The 23748-nt window shown below is 40.3% G+C and overlaps 1 protein-coding gene across 3 annotated transcripts in view; it reads left to right on the top strand.

Moving 5' to 3' along the window:
- The first annotated feature begins 320 nt into the window (after nt 1–320).
- The window catches only part of LOC143295004 (proteasome adapter and scaffold protein ECM29-like), a 73054-nt gene continuing 49626 nt past the window's right edge, over nt 321–23748 (top strand). The window contains exons 1-15 of one of the 3 annotated variants that reach the window (XM_076606537.1): nt 321–458; nt 4306–4436; nt 5092–5208; nt 5566–5684; nt 6823–6972; nt 7285–7512; nt 8452–8493; nt 9318–9396; nt 9863–9979; nt 11686–11771; nt 12473–12551; nt 14580–14627; nt 20029–20145; nt 22167–22289; nt 23101–23204. In XM_076606537.1, coding sequence (XP_076462652.1) covers nt 428–458; nt 4306–4436; nt 5092–5208; nt 5566–5684; nt 6823–6972; nt 7285–7512; nt 8452–8493; nt 9318–9396; nt 9863–9979; nt 11686–11771; nt 12473–12551; nt 14580–14627; nt 20029–20145; nt 22167–22289; nt 23101–23204 — 1571 coding nt within the window. In that variant the 5' untranslated portion in view covers nt 321–427. Of the gene's footprint in view, nt 459–4305; nt 4437–5091; nt 5209–5565; nt 5685–6822; nt 6973–7284; nt 7513–8451; nt 8494–9317; nt 9397–9862; nt 9980–10193; nt 10217–11685; nt 11772–12472; nt 12552–14579; nt 14628–20028; nt 20146–22166; nt 22290–23100; nt 23205–23748 lie in introns of those variants that run through there. The other 2 variants (XM_076606538.1, XM_076606539.1) reach the window with 2 other exon arrangements.

The following is a 23748-nucleotide window of genomic DNA, read 5'->3' as shown; positions in this document are numbered from 1 at the left end:
CAAGTTTCTAATTAATTTTCATCAACGGTCTGTTGTGTTGTACACTATCGAAAGTTCTACGAAAATCTAAAAATATATTTTACGTAATCGATTGTGTCTCTTCCATCACCTCCAAAAGCTGCGTGACACAAGGCCTTGGACTGAAATAAGAGCTATGCTGGGCTTTAAACCGACAGACCTAGAGCCGGCGGAATCTGGCTGACAGTACTTCGTATGTGCCGGAACCGTGGCTGCGTTACAAAAGCTTTCATTTTGTCCGGTTGGCTGAGCCCACGTCCGTGGCTGGGACACAAGCAACAAGAACAGTAACAAGTTTAGTAACAAAAGATGCGTAACTTTCGTTTTCCACTTCGTTTCCGGTCCGATCTAATTTTTGCAGCATCTGCCGGGAAAATCTAGCGACCAAATCGGCGTCATCATCGTCAAAATGGCTTCTTCAACTGCGCAAGACGAAAACGGTAAATAAGATCCACTGTCTTGTTATTTGTCCCGATAGGCTTAAAAAATAGGAACCGAGATGAAGTTTCGAGTATGTCTACTGTAAATTTGTTTCATAGGTTATTGGAATTTTCCGAAGAAGCTGAAAGGTTACTTTTTCTGATTTCAAAGTCTCGTTCGTCTGCTTTCGATCGACGGGTGAGCAGTCAATCAGAAACAAGTTGAAAAACGTGTCATACCTATAGATCTTGATGGTGTTCCAAGACTTAGATTTTAGTGAAAATGTATTGATTCTGTGTCTAAAGCAAATGAATGTCAGCAGTTATTGTTAGTCCGCGTCTGTACATTGGCTGTGGTGGAGGCTTGGGCACTTACTTTTTGTTTGGACTAAGCTTATGTATCGAGCAACTTTCTCTCTATTAATGAGGTTTTAGTCTCCACTAAACTGTAAGAAGCTCTCGGACGCTTTTTGAATCATATACTCTCCATTTTCTCTCGCCCTGTTTGTGTGACTGGCTGTCGCTCACTCTTTTTTTTTTCTTTTTTTTTTTCCTCTTTTTGATTTGTGAATCGCTTTCACTGTTTCAGCCTGTTCCTCCCTCACGTTACCCCGCTTCCCCCCTCCCCCCAACCCCCTCGATTCCCCATTCCCCTCGATTTCCCATTCCTCATCTTCTTTTGAAAATAAAAAATGTAGAAGCATCCATTGTAGGAGCATTTTGTTCTCCCACAACACAAACACTGCAACTGCAAGTGTGTGTGTGTGTGTGTGTGTGCCACTGTGTCTGTGTACTGTACAACTAGTTAAACTTGAAGTAAAAGCATCCAATGCCCTTAGATATTTGGGAAGAGGGTAGAGCAAGTGGAGGTGTGGGTTTGGTATGGATCAATTGAATTGTAACCTCTGCAGTAATTTTAGTGTTTTGTTTTCAGTATGATTCCAGTTTTCTTGATTTTGATTGTAGTTTAACTGGTTGTAGACCAAGTAATTTTATTGTGTAAGTTTTTGCTTTTTTGTCATTTGTTCTTGTTTTAACTGTTATGTTTGCAATATTGTGTTTATGATAATATTAACAATACAATAAATGAATAATAGATACACATAATACCAAAATGTCCTCTGTAAAGTTGTGGTTTGAGTTTGATTGTTAGTTAGTATTAGGATTAGTCATATGCTAAGACAATATTGAGGGGTGAAGCTGTTATTAAACACATAAGGTGTTCTCACTGTTGAGAACATAACTTCTTTTATTTTTTCATATTTTGATAGAGCATCCTTTTTGATTTTGCATTAAAACATTATGAAATCACTTCATGTTGAATGAGTCAGTCTTTTGAAGCAACAGTAACATGTCACTTTAAAATGTGCTCTGAACAAAGTCAGTCACAGGCTCTTTTGTTGGAATCGGACCTGAAACACCAGACATATTGTGAAGCCTGTTGGTTCTCCTCCCAGTATACAGCACTGTACAATTCCAGTAATTTTGCTTCACCAGAGCTTTCATGTTATAGTTTTAGGTGCAATATCAATATGTAATTATAATCAAGACAAAAACAAAACAAAACAAAACAAAACAAAAAAAACAGTGAAAAATAGAGAACAAGGCAAGTAAAACCGTCTTATGAAGCTGTCAACTGCTCAACTTGCAAGGGAGGCTATTCAATTGTACTGATTTAGTTCCCTTGTTAGTTGGGTTACAGGTTTCAAATTTAACTTTTTTTTAATTTATTTTTTTTATTGGTTTTTTGTTGTTTTTTTTTTATTGTGTCGGGCACTCTGGACAAAACATTTGAGTGCCCAATTGTTGTTTTGGGTGCTGCGAAGTGAGCTGCAGCAGACAACACTATATTTCGATTGACCGCGTTCGAGCTTGCTTTCTTGGTGTGTCTTTTAATTAATTTTCTTTCTCCTCTATCACAGTATCAGATTTTGAGTGCCAACTGGGCATTCTTGACAGAAAATGTGCATGCCCGAGCCAACTTTTCATAGTATTTGCACCCAGGCACCTGTTAAATTCGAACTCTGGGTTATTTGTATTTATTACTTATGCAATGTTTTGCCATGCACCAGCTGCATATAATAATTATGTCTTGTGCAAACTGAAATATCAGTATCAGTAGCTCAAGGAGGCATCACAGCGTTCAGACAAATCCATATATGCTACACCACATCTGCTAGGCAGATGCCTGACCAGCAGCGTAACCCAACGCGCTTAGTCAGTCCTTGAAAATAATAATAAATAATAATGATAATAAAAAACCAAAAAACCCCACTAATGTTGATAAATAAGCAAATAAATGTAAAACATGCAGACACACATTCACACATACACACACACACATGCATAACAGATATGCAGCAAACATGCAGTTTCATAGATATGAAAGCACAAACAAATACACATAAACATACACATGCATAACATATATGCAACAAACATGCAGTTTCACAGATATGAAAGCACAAACAAATACACATAAACGTACATAGCCCCGACACATACACACACACACACACACACACACATGCACACACACACACACACACTTGTACAAGCACACACACATACACCCACATCCCCCACTCCCAACCCCATGCACATGTATACAAATATATATATGCACACCTGCACGTTCCAATATTCTGTTGCTCCCACAGTACAGACATGCATACACACACATCGTCCTCTACACACACACACACACACACACACATGCATTTGTACAGAGCTCTCCTGACACACGTATACACTTACACACTCATGCACACACACAAACACACTGACACAGACACACACATACACACACACACAGAGACTGCCACTGGTTGGCCGCAAGAGGGGTGGGAAAAGATCTCTGATGGGACATACAGGTGTTAAGGGAAATGAGCGAGCTGACAGACTTGCTGGTAACACAACAATAACGAGTGGCCTACATCTAGGAAAATCGGAAATCCTCAGAAAAGTCCAAGAATACCAGAAAGAACAGATACAAGGCCATCACACCATCGATCGCCGCAAAGAAATTGAGGTAGAGAGAGGGAGCGGCTGTAAGTCTAGCATGAAAGGTAGAGCATGATGCTTTGCAAATCAAATGAATATCGGCATCATTTCCAAACCAACGTTGCGCAAATTTCTTTAAAACGGAACAGAGTCTCTGTGGGCTTTTCCAAATACAATAGACTGAGTAACATGCTAGACGCCACGTTCATGGCAAACTGAAATAAAGATACACAACTGTGTATATCATACTATATGTATCCTCTGATGTATGAATTTGTGTCTTATAATGCTGCTGTTAACCAGATAAGGAAAATGTGGAAGCTGATCAGATCAGGATTTGGTTTACTATTTTTTCCTCAGGACTATGCATATTTTGTGTGTGGTGTGTGTGTGTGTAAAATTTTAATCAGCTGTTATTTATGGATATTTGTGCATTTTTGTATACCATATATTTGGATGCATTCGGACTTCAGTCTGTCATGTCAATAATATTACTTTTTATTAGCACAAGGTTTTGCACAGATTAAAGTTTCAAATCTCTTTTTGATCTGTCACAGTCTCTGTCCTGTTCTCTCTCTCTCTGTCTTTGTCTCTCTGTCTCTGTCTCTCTTGTTATAGGAAGTGGGTTAGAGGTGAACGCTTTGCATGCATTTCTTATTGCAGTTGACTGCTGTTCTGGAAATATAAAGTAAGACTTTCATGTTAATGTCACATCACCAGAATCAACACTGAGTTGTTTTGTTACTTCGACCTGAGGCAAGATGTAAGTTTAACGTTTGTTTTGGTTTGTCTGTTTTGTACATACAATATCATATGATTCATTACATATTGATTTCATGGTAATATAAAATTACTGTGCTTTCAGTGTTAGTGGAACGTGTGTTTCTGCGAATCGGATCTGCAGAAACAGATGACCAGCTGGAAACAACGCTTAGCAAATTCCTGGCCCCAGTGCTGCTCAAACTCAACAGCAGTGATGAAGTCATAAGGAAAAAGGTATGTCAAGAGTTGTAGCTTAGGATCACATCCACACATTACACCTATACACAAACACAGGCACACAAAATGCTCAGTTTTAATCAGTCAAGACTATAAACAGGTATATATATATATATACATATATCTGGGATGCAGCAGGAAAAAAACAACAAAAAACCTACCAGAAAATGTAACCGGTATCAAACCGGTACTGTCTGAACACTACTTGGACATTGGTTACAAAATGTTTATTATTGATCCTGTCTCTCAGTCTTACATGTTTAAAAAAATCACATTTAACAGTTTTAGTCATTAGGCAGTACTGTATGAACATTGGTTGGACATTGGACATGCAGTGTTAGATAGAAAGGATTGGTCTCACACATCAATTTGTAGAAATCACCGCACATGCGTACAGTTTATGTCCACAGTTTTGAGCCCCACTTGGCTTGCCAGTGAAGGGTGCTGCCACACTGAAGCAAAATCAGGCTTACAGGTCAGGTTGTCAGGTACCATTCTTTAACTTTTTTCTCTTGTGATTGCATTACTTTTGTTTTGCAAGATCAGTCACACTGAAAAGTGTAGTAACTGCACCTCAGATTAATGTCAAACTGATCTAGCTTCAAGGGAAGGATGATGATACTGTAAATGTAATGTTACCTACTGATTGCAGGTGATGGAACTGCTGGTACATGTGAACAAACGGCTGAAGAGTCGCAGCAGGATTCAGCTGCCTGTGGAAGCCTTGCTCTCACTGTTTCAGGACAAAGAAGCCACGCCTTTCGTCACAGTAAGTGTTCTTGGACTTTTTGGGAGAAAAGTCTGTTTGGTGTTTAATATTTCTCTGTGCCAACCTAACTGGTGCAAGCTGTGGACAATGTACTGGCTCTGTCTGGCTACATTTTGTTGACAGTATAGAAATGAGATGTCCCAAGGCCTGGAATTGGTCAAGCCAGTCACTACCTTTTCTTTCCCATAAGAACTGAGTCAACTCAGTCTGTTAATTCAGTTGCCAACAGTGGACAAGATGCCATGCAAGGTTTTGCTCTGGCTCACATTTGAACATGACAGTAAGAATTTATGTTTGTGAAAATGAAATTAATCCGTAAATATTTCAAAATGTGATCTCTGTTGTTTTGTCCTGTAGAACTTCACCATTTTGTACATCAAAATGGGCTATCCTCGCATGGATTTTGAGAAGCAAGCAGAACTGATTCCTCTGCTGATGAGTTGCTTGGAAAGCAGACCTGCTAACCATCAGGATTTGTGAGTTTTTTTCCCCCTTTTCATTGTCATAGTTGTTGAAATGTGGAGGTTGGTTTCTTTCCATGTTAATGTGTGCTTCTGAGTCTCTGTACATATTCTTTACTTCATGGTTCATGATATGTTTTGCTGCATGGAAAGTTTTAAAAATGATCATTTTCAGCACGATGTTCAAGACCAACAATCAAGTTTAAAAAAAAAATTATGTACCTGAACTTACCAGACAGTGAATCTTTATTGACCTTCTTATGGAAATCTAAATTAGATAGAGAGAGGAGTTTTTGGGGTTTTTTTCTTTGTACCTCTCGATAATTGTTATTTAGCTGAACACAGTCTGATGGGAAGTGCAGAGCAGCAATGAATGGCGTGACACCATGTGTTTTTACTCTCTCTCTCTCTTTTTTTTTTTTTTTTTTTTTTTAGATGGAAATAACAGTTTTTGTACTTTTTTTGTGTTAAATTGCTTGTTGAGTGCACTGATTTTTTTCCTTCTACAATTACATTTCTATTGCTCATGTGTATAGAAGAAAGTTTTCCTTATTGGTTTTCATGAAAACTGATTGTGAGGAACTTAAGCTGTATATAGATCAAAGTTTATATCAGTACTGCTTTTTCTGCTTTCTGAATGCTTTTTTTTTTCTTTGTTAATGTTTTCTTTTAGAAAAAAAAGGGGGGGGAGCATTGATAATACTAAATAGCCAGCCAGATCCAAAGTGCTGCCACCATTACAGCTGGCATCCTCATTCACCCTGTGGCAGCATAGCTGTTCTAGGCTGATTCTTCTTGTGTGTTTTTGGGCTGCAATTCCCACATTCATCTGTATGCACATATACTTTTACACGTATGACTGTTTTTTGCCCATCTGTGTTGTTGGGAATGTGCATTCTGGATATGATATTTCCATAACCCAGCAAATGCTTACACAGATTATGGCATCATTAACATACATTTTTTTTTTAATCTTCTGTGTGCATATACACTCAAAAGAGAGTTCATTTACTTGCAGATCTGCATGTCTGTATACCTGGGAGATAGGAAAAAATCTCCACCTGTAATCTACATGGCTGGGATTTGAACCCAAGACATTCAGATTAAAAGGCCAGCTCTTTTAACCACTGGGCTGTTGTGCCCATCGTTGCAGGCTGATGCAGCTGATGATCCCGGCACTTCAGCATGTGAAGATGCCAAGGACAGTGGAGGAACGACGGCAGAAGTTCCAGTTGGGGGACAAACCAGTGACAAGACAGCTGCTTCTGGATTATATGATGGACCTCCTGCTGCTGCCTTACAGGTCCTACCTCACACACACACACACACACATGCACGCACAGAACAACAACAACAACAAAAAACCCACAGTATAACACACACAAGCCAGACAGACATTGAGTCAAATAAAGAATAAAAAATGGATGACAGACTGACATTACGTAGAACTTTTCACTCTTTGTTTGAGCCTGGCCTTCTCTTTTGCGATCTCTTTCTCTCTCCTAGGTGACCATTATATTTATAATGTGATTCTCTTGTCTTATGCACACATGTTGTTTTACATTCAGTCAGTCTGTCTTGACCATTGCTTTATCATTTATGAATACGATTTCAGCTACCACAATGTCGCCCCCTCAGGGGAAGGACCCCCACCACCTACACCTGCACCCCCACCAGGGGTGAGTGAGAAAGCATTGAAACGAGTGCTTGGTGAGTCACCTTTGACCCCAGAGAATCTGGAGAAAGCCAAGATGGGAGTTCTCAACTTCCTGGGCAGCGAAATCTTCTCTGAGTCAGAAGTGGTGTGTCACTATGTCATTGGCTCTTCGGATACCCGACACAGGTAAAGAGGAGATTGTGGTGGTGTTTTGATTTATCATTTTGGGCTGATTTTGCATTTGAATATACCTATTTTGCTGTTGAATATACTCAGAGCAGTGTTAGTTATTTAGGCTGCTTTCTCTTCCACATATTCTCAGAGCAGTGTTGCTTCTATGCTGTTAATTCTAGCTCCCCCATACTTACTACACCTGAGGGTTGTTTTGGTGCAGGCAGAAAATTCACATGAGCTTTCATTGATAGGTTGCTGTGAACCACCTACCAGTACCTATTTGTGGAGTCGAGTTGTTGTCATTGTTTGCATGAAACATTTTTGAGGGCTTTTTTGTTGTTTTTTTGTGTGTGTTAATTTGTTAAATTAGTTCAACAGTGGATGCATTTAGTGATTTACATGTATCATTAGTATGTTTGGATATGTCTTTTCTAAATACAGGTAATATGCGAAGAAATATCCTTAAAAAAAAAAAAGGGTTCTGGGTCCATTTAGTGTGGACTGCATGACAGGGCAATACCATACACTTCCTTTTTCAGAATACCAGTGCTGAACGGTTAGACTATGCAGTGTTGATCAGGAAAATTGAGCAACATGATGAAAGACTTATTTAGTCAGTGGATGACAGTCAGCTGTGTTGCCAGCGTTCCGATGAGTGTTCCCATGTCTGAAGCTCAGGGTATTTTTTTTGTCATTGATTCCATCACTCTCTCTTTTTCTGGGGGTGGGGGTGAGGTGTTTTTTTTTGTTTTTTTTGTTGTTTTTTTTTAATGTTTCTTATCTTTCATCTTTGTGTGTTTTTATTATTTCTCCATTTTGCTCACTCATACTGATTTCTCAGACTGTTGTGTTATTTGACTTATCTTTGGCTATTTTAACATTTCTGTCTTTTTCCTGGTGTCATTTGTCTTTTGTAATTGCTCACTTGTAGACTTTGTTGTTTTGTTTCAGTGTGGCCACATCAGCAGACATGGAGTTGAAGAAAATTACCGGGTGAGGGATGTTTCTCTTGTTCAAAAGCAAAAAATCATCAGTGTTTATGTGATGCAAAATGTTACAAAGAAATTTGATTACTTTTGAAGAATCCCCCAACTTTTTGAATGATTTTTTTTTTCAAAACAGAAATGGGGATATTTTTTAAAAAGCTATATATATTTGTTTTAGATGTGGCAAAGGAATTGCAGTGTTCACATTTTATTTTGTAGTTTGTTGCATAAATGGGTGCCTAGCTTTCATTGATTTAAAAACAAAAATTGACTGGAATCAGCTTGAATGTATACTGATGTGTTTGTTTATTTTGGAGTGGTCATTGAGCCTTCAGTTCTTGATGAGGACAAAAAATAATGTAGGTGTTTGAAGATAGGTTGTATTCTTCCATGCATTTTCCAGGGGTACTGTACTAATAAGAGAATGACATTTGTATTGGATGGATTTTTTAACGTAAGACTAAGAGGAAATGTTTGTGTTAATGGTTTCCATAAACAGGTTATCATGTTTGTCTGAATTTTGCTGTTAGTGGAGTCTTTGCCAAAGAGGCATGCAGTAATGGAGAGAAAAACCCTTCAAAATGCCTCTCATCCATCCAGCTGCCTCCACCCACTCACCTCCTACCCCATTGGTTTTTAAGGTTGCTGTGTATTGTATGATTTTCAGTGCAAGTAGGAAGACAGTCACCTATGCTCTTTATGACATGAGATTTCCTTGATCAAGAGATGCCTGATTTGTATATTCAGCTTCTTTATTAATCAGCATTCTTTTATATATCTGTTTATTTTTTATTGTATTATTTTCATGTGTATTTTTTCTCCATTTTGCAGAAGTGTGGACTGGAACTCGACAGAGATCCTGACCAAGCTCTTTTCCATTTTCCAAGGAACAGTGGCAGTGAAAGGACAGGTAGGCTAAATCTCAGAGTGAGACCAGTAGATGGAAAGGAGGAGGAAGATTTGGGGAACATCTGAATTGTGTAGAGCAAGGTCTGGTGTGTCTCTCGTTTGAGAGTGAGCAAGGATATGTGTGTGTGTGTGTGTGTTAAACATGGTAAATTGTTTCATTTCAGAATCAGTCATTTTGGTAAAGCATTACCATAGAAATAACAGTTACTCTGTTTGGGAAAAGGTATTTCATTTACCTTTTGGAGCTTTCTTCTTGCTTGTTTTTCATCTTGTAGAATATATTTCCTGTTTCTATTTCTGCAACTTATTTGGAATTAAATTTTTTTTTTTTTTAACATTGATCAGTTGGTTTTTTATTGATTTTTCTTTGATGATCAGTTGTTGATTGATGATTGCGTGGTCAGCAAACTGTTTTCATTGATAATCAATGGAAGTTTGTGTGTGTGTGTGTGCGTGTGTGTGTGTAGCCCCAGATCAAAGCTGAGGAAAGACGGTCTCCAGTCTGCACCAGGATACGTCTGAAAATCTTCCCCTTCTTTCTGCGTGCTAGAGAGGCTGTCAACATGTTCCCTTCTTGTATTCAGGTCAGTGCAAGATAATGATACTTATTACCAGCTGTCAGCATGTTCACTTTTTGTTAGGTCAGTTGAAGATAATGATATTTATTACTAGCTGTCAACATGTTCCCTTCTTGTATTCAGGTCAGTGCAAGATAATGATACTTATTACCAGCTGTCAACATGTTCCCTTCTTATATTCAGGTCAGTTGAAGATAATGATATTTATTACCAGCTGTCAACATGTTCCCTTCTTGTATTCAGGTCAGTGCAAGATAATGATACTTATTACCAGCTGTCAACATATTTCCTTCTTATATTCAGGTCAGTGCAAGATAGTGATACTTATTACCAGCTGTCAGCATGTTCCCTTCTTATATTCAGGTCAGTGCAAGATAATGATACTTATTACCAGCTGTCAACATGTTCCCTTCTTATATTCAGGTCAGTGCAAGATAATGATACTTATTACCAGCTGTTAGCATGTTCCCGTCTTATATTCAGGTCAGTGCAAGATAATGATACTTATTACCAGCTGTCAACTTGTTCCCTTTTTGTCAGGTCAGTTGAAGATAATGATACTTATTACCAGCTGTCAGCATGTTCCCTTCTTATATTCAGGTCAGTGCAAGATAATGATACTTATTACCAGCTGTCAACATGTTCCCTTCTTATATTCAGGTCAGTGCAAGATAGTGATACTTATTACCAGCTGTCAGCATGTTCCCTTCTTATATTCAGGTCAGTGCAAGATAGTGATACTTATTACCAGCTGTCAGCATGTTCCCTTCTTATATTCAGGTCAGTGCAAGATAGTGACACTTATTACCAGCTGTCAACATGTTCCCTTTTTGTCAGGTCAGTGCAAGATAGTGATACTTATTACCAGCTGTCAGCATGTTCCCTTCTTATATTCAGGTCAGTCCAGTATAATGATGCTTTTTACCAGCTGTCAGCATGTTCCCTTCTTATATTCAGGTCACTGCAAGATAATGATACTGATTACCAGCTGTCAGCATGTTCCCTTCTTATATTCAGGTCATTGCAAGATAATAATATTTATTACCAGCTGTCAGTATGTTCCCTTCTTGTATTCAGGTCAGTGCAAGATAGTGATACTTATTACCAGCTGTCAACATGTTCCCTTCTTATATTCAGGTCAGTGCAAGATAATGATAGTTATTACCAGCTGTCAGCATGTTCCCTTCTTATATTCAGGTCAGTGCAAGATAATAATATTTATTACCAGCTGTCAACATGTTCCCTTCTTATATTCAGGTCAGTGCAAGATAATGATACTTATTACCAGCTGTCAACATGTTCCCTTTTTGTCAGGTCAGTGCAAGATAATGATACTTATTACCAGCTGTCAACATGTTCCTTTCTTATATTCAGGTCAGTTGAAGATAATGATACTTATTACCAGCTGTCAGCATGTTCCCTTCTTATATTCAGGTCAGTGCAAGATAATGATACTTATTACCAGCTGTCAGCATGTTCCCTTCTTGTATTCAGGTCAGTGCAGTATAATGATACTTATTACCAATGTCATTTCTGACCTGATGAGGTGGACCTGTGGAGAAACTTTTGAGTTCATCACTGCAACAAACCTGATGATATAGCATGGTAGCTGGAATGCAGAAGAGGAAGAAATAATTTTAGCCATTGCCATGGAGGAAGTACAATTAGAAGTACATTGTATGGTGATGCCAGAGGGATCCATCTGTTGTCAGGTGGTGTTTGACTGCCTGTTCGGGGCCAACCCCAATGCCAAGCTGCGTTCCATGGCTGTACAGTTTGTTCATCACATGTGTTTGAAGTGAGTGGGCTTCCTTAACTCCCATGTGTTTGTGCTTTCTTGTGCTTGAGGGTTGATTTCTTCTGTAGCATATATGTCTTGAGTGAGCAGAGTTTCTTGGATTCATAGTATTGATTGAATTGCCTTTTTATACAAGTCAGAGTTTTTGTTACAGTTACCATTATTCTCTTGGTGAGATTTATTTTGTATTTGAGATTACTGTTATTTTATTTGCTTTATTATTAGTTCATATGTGAAGAAATATCAGTTGTCTTTCTGGATAGTATTGGATTAAAAGATGGTTGCAAAGGTTTGCCATGTCACTACAAGAAAGATAAAAAAAAAAAAAAAAATTATGGATTTTTTTTTTTTTTTTTTACACACCTGAACACTGTTTATTTCTTGATCCATGGTCATCTGTTTTTTATAGCCTTGTTCAAAACGCTTCATCTGTTTTGTTTAAAATTAGGAAAGAAATTGGAGTAATTGAATAATTTTAATTCAGCTGATAATCAGCGTAAAATGCAGTTGCAGAAATTAAATCACTTGAAAAAGATTCCAATCACCCTACTGCTTGCATGCCCACTGCATGCTAATGGACACAGATGCACCCATATGAAGTATAACAAATCGTGACACATGCGTTCACATACAGGCACATTATGTCATAGCTTCATACTTGCTGTTGCTGTAGCAATGCCCATGCGGTTTATTTCTGACAGTTGTGAGGAAACCAAGTTCGCTATGTTTGATGCTGTTCTGCTTTCGGGGATGGTGAAGGTGATTGGAGAAGCCAAAGAGGTGAGTCCTGTGTCTTTGTGGTGTTGTCATTCAGACAGCCGAATTGTGTGTGCAAAACAGAAAGGGAAGGAAGGATGTTTGTGGGTGAATGGGTGTGTAGTTTTGTAGTTCCACCATGGAAGTGATTTTGTCATTTGTGTTACACTGTGACAGTGATTGTGATATTTTTGTTTTACAGTGTGACAGTGATTATGACATTTTTGTGCCGCACTATGACAGTGATTGACACATTTTTGTCTCACATTGTGATATTTATGATAATATTTTTTTGGTTTCAGACTGACTTTCTTGTTTTACACTTTGACATTTTAAAAGATTGCTGATGATATGTCCAGGACTATCCAGCTTAGGGATTTGTTGGTAATGTTCTTCACAATCTAGCACAATTTTTCAGAACTGCACTATATCTTTTTTTAAATGATACAAAATATGATTTGGATCAACTTATAATGCAGTTTACACATTGTCAGATTGCAGTTATTCAGCTGTTGTTTTAATGAAACTATTATTTTATTTTATTTTTTAAAATTTATAAACAAAACTTATTCCAGGCTCTTATTCCACCACCATTCTTGCGTGTCCACAGTTAGTTTTTGTGTGGAATGTTGCACAAGTGTTTTTGTTGTCATTTGTCCAAACCAGAAAAAAAGTTGTAATAAAGACATGGAAAGTTTGAAACTTTGATAGATACGATAGTAAATTGATAATTCAGATCAATGATGAATGTAGTCTGCTTTAGGCAGAATTGTTCCCTTTCCAGTGCATATTCTTTTGTTCAGCAAACGCTCGTTTCTGATGTTGAATGAAAGTGATTTTGATGATTAAATGCAGTTCACACATTTTGTTTTCTGATTTTTTTTAATACATGGATGATTTTCATGAGTGAAAAAAAAAAGGAAAAAAGTAAGAAGTAGTAAGCCTGCACCCTGCCCAGTTTTCTGTTTTGTCTTTGTTTTCCTTTGAAAATCAGTAAGAATCACACATAAGCCATGAAGACTTTTCTTCTCTTCTTTTTGTTTTTTTTTTCTTTGTGTGGAAGAGATGGCAAGTTCATGGACAGGGGTAGAAGATGGGGTGGGTGGGTGATGGATTGTGTGGGAATGAAAAGCAGTTCTCTTTAGCTGCAACATACATTTTTTGCTAAATCACTGAACCAAAAATGGATATATGCTGACATTGAGCAAGTGATGCATTTTTGTTTTATTCATCTTGAAATCAGGTCTACATAATTATCACCTTTTTTGTCTTTCGTTTGTGTGTGTGTGTGTGTGTGTGTGTATGTGTCTGTGTGTTTGGGGGAGTGTGGGAACTAAGAGGCAATCTGGGGTATATATTTAATGTTGTTCAAAATATTTCTCAAGGGAAGCCAGGGAACATGTCCACGTGACCTTGCCCTGTAAGCTCTGAGCAGGATTAAACTACCCATGGAAATGCGGTTTTGGAATGCGTTTTCAGTTGCAACACGAAGTGTGGATGTTATCTTTGGACTGTCTTCTGTGTGAATTGCAGAACTGGGAGTCATAGCACAGACTCTGATGCTTGTGTATGATTACTTTGTGACCAAGGGGTTTGAAATGGGGTTGAATGTATATCTCCCTTTCCTATCTTTAATGTGGTTTTTGGAGCGAGTGAGATGGTTGTGTCTGTGTGGCAAGGAAACTATATGACAAAAAAGACTGAGGTAATTTATTATGTATCTGCTATTGGTTTTGAATAATTTATTTTTATTTTGTTTTTTGGTTTCTGGCTTGTTTTTGTTTATCTTTTGATATAGTTTTAACGGACTTATTAGCCTTTTTTTCTTCTTTTTCATTGGTGTAATCTAGATGTTTTGAAAAGAAAGTGTTTGTTGTTGTGATATGTAGTGTTTGTCTTTGTCATGAGTGTGGTGGGAACAAAAACGAGGAGAGTATGATTCTTTGATGTGATTTCACAGAATGCATGCCCATTTTTGTTGTAGTTATTGTAATTTTTCATCAAAAAGTTGTAGGTTTGTACAGCAGTTGCTGTTGCCGATGATGTTTTCAGCGAGGTGGAGGTGGGGGCAGGTGGCGCCGCATGGCGGCCAGGTTACAGGCAAGTGGTGCATGAGTGACACGGTGTGCGCCTCGCCTCGCATCGCCCTCCCAGTGGGCGTGGCCCAATGTCATTCACCTGATCATCACTTTCTCATTTTTAGTGCCGTAGTGTGCGTCTTTTTCCATCTAATGTAGGTCCTCTACTTCGCCCACCCCCTTCCATGCCCCAGCCCCCCCCCACTCCCCCTCCTCTGTCTCCCCTTTTGAGTACAACGCTGTGAGGTGTTCTGTGTGTTGTGGGTTGTTTTGGATTCCATCTGTCCTTGCTTAGCCCTGTCTTCGCCAGCTCTTCCAGAAAGCAGCTGGTCTTACTGTCCAGCTGTATATGGGGAAAACGTAAACATGACAGGAATCATGAATCTGCAGATATATGCACAGTAGCATGCACACATGCGTGTATGCGCACACGTGTGTGTGCACACCACACATGCATGCACACACATGCATACTAGCACGCGCGCGCGCGCACACACACACACACAGCACACACACACAAACCATACCTTTTTCCCCTCTGTTGCCATGACAATTTTCCTGGCCATTCTGAACTGTTTGGGGGAAAATGCTGAACCCCCTCCCCATTTTTCTCCTTAGATTTTAGTTTCTTTCTTCCATTTTCTTTTTACATTTTAGGAAAGATAATTCTTCAAAAAACTCATAAAAGAGCTTGTAAAGTTCTGTGAGTGTGTGTGCACATGCATGCATTTATGTGTGTGCGTGTTCAGAGTGTTTAGTAGTATTGTTGGATACTTTGGTTTGGCAAGTAAGAATTTGGTTTCTGAGGCATATTTGATTAAAACTGAATGGAAAGTCCAGACAAGTTTGAATAGGTTTTTATTTAGCAGCATTGCATTGTCATATTAGCATAATGCCTGTTCTAATGTTCAACATCAAATCAGTTGCCATACGAATGAAATGCATATGCACAGAATTTCTTCAAGCTGTATGGCAGGACAGTCTTCTTTTGCTTAAAAAACAGATTTCAGCAGTTCTTTCTCTGCATAGTATTGGTGTTTTGAGCTCTCTGGGTGGATTTGCTTAGTTCCATGCCAGTCTCTTCACTTGCATTATATTACAAGTGTACTTGTATCAGGAGGCATGAGTTTTGCACAACACAAGACAGTCATTTGCTTGAGAACTTTTACCCAGATTTTTATGTTTGGGTCTTTCTGACTTTTTTGGTCCTTTTTTTTCTTGGAGTATTTGTTTCTGTTGGTATGATTCTGTATTTGTATCGGTCATACCTGTTTCCTTTTATTCTGTTCCTTTTTTTATTTAGTTTTTTTACTTGTTTGAAAAATTTAATGTCATTTATTATTCTTTTTAAATTTTATTATACCACCTCCGTATTGCAGTGTCTTTTCTGTGAATGCCCCCTTTTTGTTTTTGGAATACCAATTTTTTTCTTATACATCTTGAATTTAAATGTTGTTTTTGAAAGCTTATACATTGTTGGTTTTTTTATTATTTTTATTTATTTATTTATTTATTTATTTTTTTTACTACACATTTTTGGATAAAACATTTTCAGAATTGATGTTTGAAAGTCCTTTCTTCAGTAACACTGGATGAAGATGTAGGTGTCATGGCTGTCATCTTTCATTTGACATTGCAGCTTGGGTTTGTGCCAAGACCAGTGGGAAATTGCTGTATTTGTGTGGAGTAATCCCTTTTGGGTTTTGTTTTATGTTTTTTTGTTTTATGTTATATTTTTTCTTAGCTTGTTAGTATTTTTTGCCATTGTCAGACAGAAGGGGTTGGTTGACAATCAGGCATTGTCACGTGACTGCTTAGTATGACTTGTACTTTATACCAATGTGCCTTGCAGATTCAGTGATGCAAGTCTAGACAGGACAAGGCAGTGTTGTACAGAAACTGGTACCACGATCATTTGTTCCTGCTGTCCACCACCAGAAAACAACATGTGGTGGATGCTGTAAATGAGTGTAGGCGTTTTGGAAGAAGCTCCCTTTCTTGTTGCATTGCTGTTTGACCACAGTTATTGATTGCAAAATGTTGGAACATGGAAATTGTGCAGCAAAGCTCAACGAGAATGAATTCTTAAGTGCTGGAAACATCCACTGTTGTGAAACTTGAGCCGGAAAGGTCATGGGAGAAGGTGTGTCCAAGATCATGCAGTTTGCACTTCTGTCATTATGTGTCCTTGTCATATGGAAAAAGAGCGCTTGGATCTTCATCAGGCATCAGATTGTCCCGAGTAGTGATGCAGTTTTCAGTAGTTAGATGTGGGATTTCACTTTGTGGTGTGACTGTCATAAGAGAGTGCCTGATTGTCAATCACTCTGTGAATTGTGAGGAAGTTGATATTGTACAGTGTGGTCACTGTTGTGTATGCTTCATCATGCTTGCTCTTTGACCAACATGTACCTGAATAGTTGAGCCAGTGACAGGTGGATTTAGGATAGCTGTGAACATACGCATGCTTACTGATGGATTTCGTACTGATGGATTTAGTGGATTGATTGATGTGAGGATTAAATTATTGTGTGTACTGGATTGATTATTGTGTGTGTTTAGCATGATTTAGTATTTATGAGCAAATGGGGTAGGAATGGAGGAGGGATGGGGAGGTACCTTGGTTTTTTTGTTATAATGCAGGCAGGGGGGGAGTGGGGGATGTCTTTGTGTGTGGGTGTGTGTGAGAGAGGTTTATTTCTGTCATCTGGGTATTGTTGAAATATTATTTATCTCAGTTATCGTTAATTCATGTTTAACTTGTCATTAGTTGGAAGTTTTTGCAGTGCAATGGCAGGAGAACAGGGATGATGGCAGACTGCTGTGCTTTGTCCTGTCTATGTTTTCGAAGCACCTGTTACCTCCTTAGACTCTAATTCATACTCTTGGCTGCCAGGGAAACCTGTCCACCCATCTGCCTCCCTTTTGCCACCATATCTCCTTACTCCATCCCTTCCAAAGTAGGGATAAAGAGTATGTTGTATTGATGTGCAAGGTTATGTTGGTTTGGGTTTTTTCTCCAGCTCTTCTTCATTGGTAGCTGTGCAGACCAAACATTGAGATGGGTTGGAGATAAGGGGACATTACTATCGGTTCTTTCTTGTTCCCTCCTCCCTGAACTCAGGCTTTCTGCACCACGTCTCCCCACATGCAGGCCATCAGCTTAGTCTTAGAGGTTTTGGTCGTCTCATGGTGAAGAGTGAAAGTGAAGAGGTGTGTGTGGAAAGAGGACAGATTGATTTGGCAGAAAATTAAAGTTCAGAAATGAGGGACAACACAAAATTAGAATAACTTGCATTGCTTGCTGTCATTCCTTGTACCTTCCTTGTGGAGGCCGTTGATGGAAAAGCTGAGCAAGTATTTTGAGTTGTGTGTCCCGCACCCCCCCCCCCCCCCCCCCAGCCCCGCCCCGCCCCGCCCCCCTTTATTTTTTGACTCACTTGTGTAAACAAAGTGAGTCTATGTTATAACCTGTGTTCGGTTGTCTGTGTGTGTGTGTGTCTGTGTCCATGGTAAACTTTAACATTGCCATTTTCTCTGAAAAAACTTTGTCTGCCAATACCAAATTTGGTTTAAAAACAGTAGAAAAAAATCTTCACAAAGTCATACCAATAATAGGTTGTAAGTCTCCCAAAGTTAGCCATATTTCTGAATCATTAACAGTTATTTCATTGATGTTCGTTCCACATTCCAAAAACCGCTGTTACCCCATTGCAGCTTCCCGATTGTCTGGTGATAACACGCCATGACCTCATTTTTCTTGTTAGCAATTAAAAGCAAAGAAATACACATGCTGGACAAACACATACAGTGACACTACATTATTGATGTGTTTACTGCATATGAATATTCTAAAGTGGACACTGAATTAACTAGAACGAACAGAAAAGAAAATTTGAATTGACACTGAATTAACTAGAATGAACAGAAAAGAAAATTTGAATTGACCGTTTGACTGCCTTGTCTACACGGCACTGGTCAGTGCAGATCTTGACAAAACATGTTTCAAAGCCTGACGTGATAGCAACGTCTCCTTTACCACCGAATTAAAAGAATTTCTTAAATAATCATTGTCGTGTTTAGTGCATATGAATGTTTAAAAGTGGATACTGAATTAACTAGAATGAACAGAAAAAAGAAATTGAATGGAAGATGTTGTCGTTTCTCAGTGAGTGGAAAGACAAAGCTTGTTAATCACAGATCTCTGCAGATCTACAAAAACGGACATATATTGCAGTGTTTTTGAGACAATGGGAATGTCACCTTTACTTCGGACTTGAAAGAAATTTTTTGAATGCCTGAGATAAACCAGAATAACATGATTTAAACTGGGTTGTAACTTCTACTGCTGCAGTCGATTCATTCCGCTAAAAGAACATGCTCAACATTGCACTCTCGTTAGTGCAGTAGGTAAAACCACTCATTCTCGATCCAAACATCCATGGTTCGAATCTGTCTTGAATCCTTTTTTTTTTCTTTTTTTTTTTTTTTCGTGAAGCTATATATAATCATAATAACGAATGGAGAACACATTTCAACAAATAATTTTTGATTTTTTAAAGTTTTATTTTTATTTTTTTCTTTAAGTGTGTATCGCAAGTGAGTCTTGAAGACTTTGTCTTTCTTGTTTTTTCTTTTTCTGCCAGATCTAACGATAGTTTTCCTCCTGACTTTTCACTGTCACTCCTTTCTTTGAATGATCCGAAAAGATTGGAGATGGACTTGATGGCTTGTGAGAATTATTGTCGCAACCTGTGCAAGAGATACATTTTCTTTCTTACTTGTTTTTGACATATATATATAGATACATATATAATTTTGTTGTTGTCAATAATATGCTTTGGTGGATATCTTTTGAATGTGTTTGTGTATTTCTGTTGTTTTATCAGTGAGGATGATCTTCATATTTGTTCTTGTGTCCCAAGTGTTTTGGTGTATGTATATTATTGTTTGTATGCAAAGCGTGTGCACTGTAGGAATCAAGAGTTACTCTAAGCATGAACAAAAGTGCAGAGAATGCAGCTTGTTTTGCTTTGCATTAAAATTATTTTTTAGTTTTACTGTCATGTCTAAATGCTTGAAAGTAGATGTTGTGGTTTTTGTATCGCTTGATGTTAGTGCTTGGAAAACAGTTTGATTTATTCTGTAAATGTGTATGTGTGTGTGTGTGTGTGTCTGTGAGTGTATTCACTGATATTGTGGAAAAAAATTCGCTAAGCATCAACCAGTTGTGATATGTTTTGTTATGGTTGATAATGCAGTTGACATGAGTTTGTTTCTTTCTTTTCCATGATTGCTGTTGCATGTGCTAATACCAGTCAGTACATGAGAGCACAGGTCTGGGAATCTGCAGCTTGTCATGAATGCAGACAAAACATGAAACAGCTGAGGTGTATTTATGATCTGGATGACTATCTTTTCAGGATCCCAAGCTCCGCAGTCTGGCATATGTGGCAGTGGGGAAGATAGCGCGTCGCTCGCCTCACCGCGTCGCCAAAGACATCGCACTTATCCAGCGATTCTTCGAGGCCATGTGTCAGGTGGGACAACTTTTTCTAAGAAATGACAGGTGTACAGGGAATTTTGATTTCGCATACACTACGTGACCATCTGGTGCAGACTACAGCAGGGAGTTTCCTGTCCTGTGGAAACTGCAGGTCCTCCTGAGAAAATAAAAGAAAAGAAATATAGCTGCAGCTGATGTGGTATTTTACTTTCCTTTTAAAGTATGCAGCACCCTCTTTTCTAGCAGCTATCTTCTGTTTGTGCAGCCTGTGGCTATTATGTATATATATATATATGTGTGTGTGTGTGTGTGTGTGTGTGTGTGTATTCTTTGTTTCTATCAGTTTGTCAGCTTGCTGTCATTGTTGATCATGTGTTTCTGCAGGGAGCAAGAGTATCTTTCTTGTTTGGGCAATCAGACTAAGCATAAGCCCAGATTGTACCTGATTGATGGGCATTTGAGTCCCTCAGCCCCATTTTCCTATACCACTGTTTATACCCACACAGGGGCCCCACTTCCTCTGATCAATACACATCCTTCCCCACCCCTGCCAGGACTTCCTCTGACTGATTTCAGCATCTCCCCAGATCACATCTTTGCAGTTCAAGGATTGTTACAATTTTTCTGTCCTTGTCTTGGTTGCCCTCGCCACTAATAATAATAAGAATGATAATGATAAGATATTAATGATGATGATGATGAATTAACCCCTTGAGTGCCCTCTTCCCCCATCCCCTCCCCCTCCTCCTCCTTACCAGTGTGTTGTTGTCATTCAGGAGGACACAGAGACCCCTCCCCCTCCCCCTCCCCCATCCCCTCCCCCCCTCCTCCTTACCAGTGTGTTGTCATTCAGGAGGACACAGAGACCCCTCTCCCTCCCCCTCTCCCATCCCCTCCCCCTCCTCCTCCTTACCAGTGTGTTGTTGTCATTCAGGAGAACACAGAGACCCCTCCCCCTCCCCCTCCCCCATCCCCTCCCCCCCTCCTCCTTACCAGTGTGTTGTCATTCAGGAGGACACAGAGACCCCTCTCCCTTCCCCTCTCCCATCCCCCCCCCCCCTCCTCCTTACCAGTGTGTCATTGTCATTCAGGAGGACACAGAGACCCCTCTCCCTCCCCCTCTCCCATCCCCTCCCCCTCCTCCTTACCAGCGTGTCGTTGTCATTCGGGAGGACACGGAGACCCCTCTCCCTCCCCCCTCTCCCATCCCCTCCCCCTCCTCCTTACCAGTGTGTTGTTGTCATTCGGGAGGACACGGAGACCCCTCTCCCTCCCCCTCTCCCATCCCCTCCCCCTCCTCCTCCTTACCAGTGTGTCGTTGTCATTCAGGAGGACACGGAGACCCCTCTCCCTCCCCCCCCCATCCCCCCCCCCCTCCTCCTTACCAGTGTGTCGTTGTCATTCAGGAGGACACGGAGACCCCTCTCCCTCCCCCCCCCCATCCCCCCCCCCTCCTTACCAGTGTGTCGTTGTCATTCAGGAGGACACGGAGACCCCTCTCCCTCCCCCTCTCCCATCCCCTCCCCCCCCCCGGCCCCCCCCTCCTCCTTACCAGTGTGTCGTTGTCATTCAGGAGGACACAGAGACCCCTCTCCCTCCCCCTCCCCCATCCCGTCCCCCCCCTCCTCCTTACCAGTGTGTTGTCATTCAGGAGGACACAGAGACCCCTCTCCCTCCCCCTCTCCCATCCCGTCCCCCCCCTCCTCCTTACCAGTGTGTCGTTGTCATTCAGGAGGACACGGAGACCCCTCTCCCTCCCCCTCTCCCATCCCCTCCCCCCCCCCTCCTCCTTACCAGTGTGTTGTTGTCATTCAGGAGGACACAGAGACCCCTCTCCCTCCCCCTCTCCCATCCCCTCCCCCCCCCTCCTCCTCACCAGTGTGTTGTTGTCATTCAGGAGGACACAGAGACCCCTCTCCCTCCCCCTCTCCCCTCCCCCCCCCCCCTCCTTACCAGTGTGTCGTTGTAATTCAGGAGGACACAGAGACCCCTCTCCCTCCCCCTCTCCCATCCCCTCCCCCCCCTCCTCCTTACCAGTGTGTCATTGTCATTCAGGAGGACACAGAGACTCGCCTGGCGGTGCAGGAAGCCCTGTCCATGATGTCCAGCTCCTTCCGTCAGATCGATGAGACCAACCTGCAGCTGCTGGAGGCCCTCCTCATGCAGAACATTGACAAGGTATGCAACATCACGGCAAATCATGGGCCTGGGCATGTGTGTGTGTGTGTGTGTGTGTGTGTTTGTGTGTGTGTGTGTGTGTGTGTGTGTGTGTGTGCGTGCGTGCACTCGCAGGCATGGTTAGAAACATGCACAAACAACACAGGACACTCACATTCACATCCACACTCAGTGACTTCAGTAGCTGGCTCACTTATTTGTTCACCCACCACACTGCACGCATGCAAACACTTGCACATATATGCATGCACAGACAGACACAGAGATACAGAGACACACTTAAACACACAGACATGTATACGCCCTTGTCATGTAAGCACGTAGCACTTGCTTACCACAGGTCCATCAGAAACAAACTGCACATGCACGCATGCATGCGGACGGTTTCATCAAGATAATGGAAAAGAACTGTTTGCTTGTGTTAGCTTGTGTTATGTTGACATATATATATAGTGTTCTTGATCAACACAGATTGGTTTACATACAGTGAAAGGTAGCATGTTTCAGTATTCAGATGTACATGCAGGTTGACACAATTCCATTCTCTGTTTGTTGAAGCAAATTACTTTTTATATTCAGAACAAAGATTTGTATTGTTTTCCCATGATTGAGAGTTGAGATATCCTGTCATGATTGAACGAATGATTACTTTCTCCATTCATTTTCCTTCAGTGTACTCTTACATACTTTTGAGTACTATTTTAATTTTTGAGAGTTTGTGATTTGGGGGGCAAAAGTACTTCTGGGACTCAGAGGGTTAAATGAAAATGGTTTTTGGTACTGAAACAAAGTCTTTGTTTTGCCATGCCAGGTGGAGCCACAGGCTCGTGTGGTGGCAGCGCAGTATGCGGCGGCTGTGTTCCCAGCCAACCACGTCCCTTCCAGATACATCCTGATGCTGGGAGCTGGCGATGTGTGAGTTCACTTCTTCTTTGTTCTTGCGCTGTATATTCCACATTCCCTTGTATGTGCATGCAGGCTTTTACTTGTATGACTGTTTATAGCCCAACATGTTGGCAGCCAAACTTTTCAAACGTTTTTCAGGGTGTACATTGCTGGGTATGGTCTTGTTTCCATAACAAGCCAAATCGGATGTGGACAACTGGAATTTAATATGCATATTTGATAGCTTGCGTATACACACAAAGGGATCTGAGGCATTAGCGGGTCTGCACATCTGTTCACCTGGGAGATTGGAAAAATCTCCACCTTAACCCACACCAGGTGCTGTGACCAGGATTTCAATCCAGGACTCTTATTTTGAAAGTCCAATGCCTATCCACTCACTTGCTGCACCTGTCAATAAACTGACTTTATCTGACAGTTATTGTGACCATGCTTTGTTTTCAATCAGTGGCAGTGTAGAAGCATTTGTAAGTACTTTGATATGGTCCCACGTACAGAGAATTTATGGATATTCAGCTTGACTATGGCAGCAGGAGGATTCCAAGATTAGATT

The sequence above is a fragment of the Babylonia areolata genome, chromosome 20 (genome assembly GCF_041734735.1).
Source record: "Babylonia areolata isolate BAREFJ2019XMU chromosome 20, ASM4173473v1, whole genome shotgun sequence".
Lineage (NCBI taxonomy): Eukaryota > Metazoa > Mollusca > Gastropoda > Neogastropoda > Buccinidae > Babylonia > Babylonia areolata.
The sequence above is the reverse complement of the archived record's forward strand: the minus strand, read 5'-3'. Positions and strand labels throughout refer to the sequence as shown.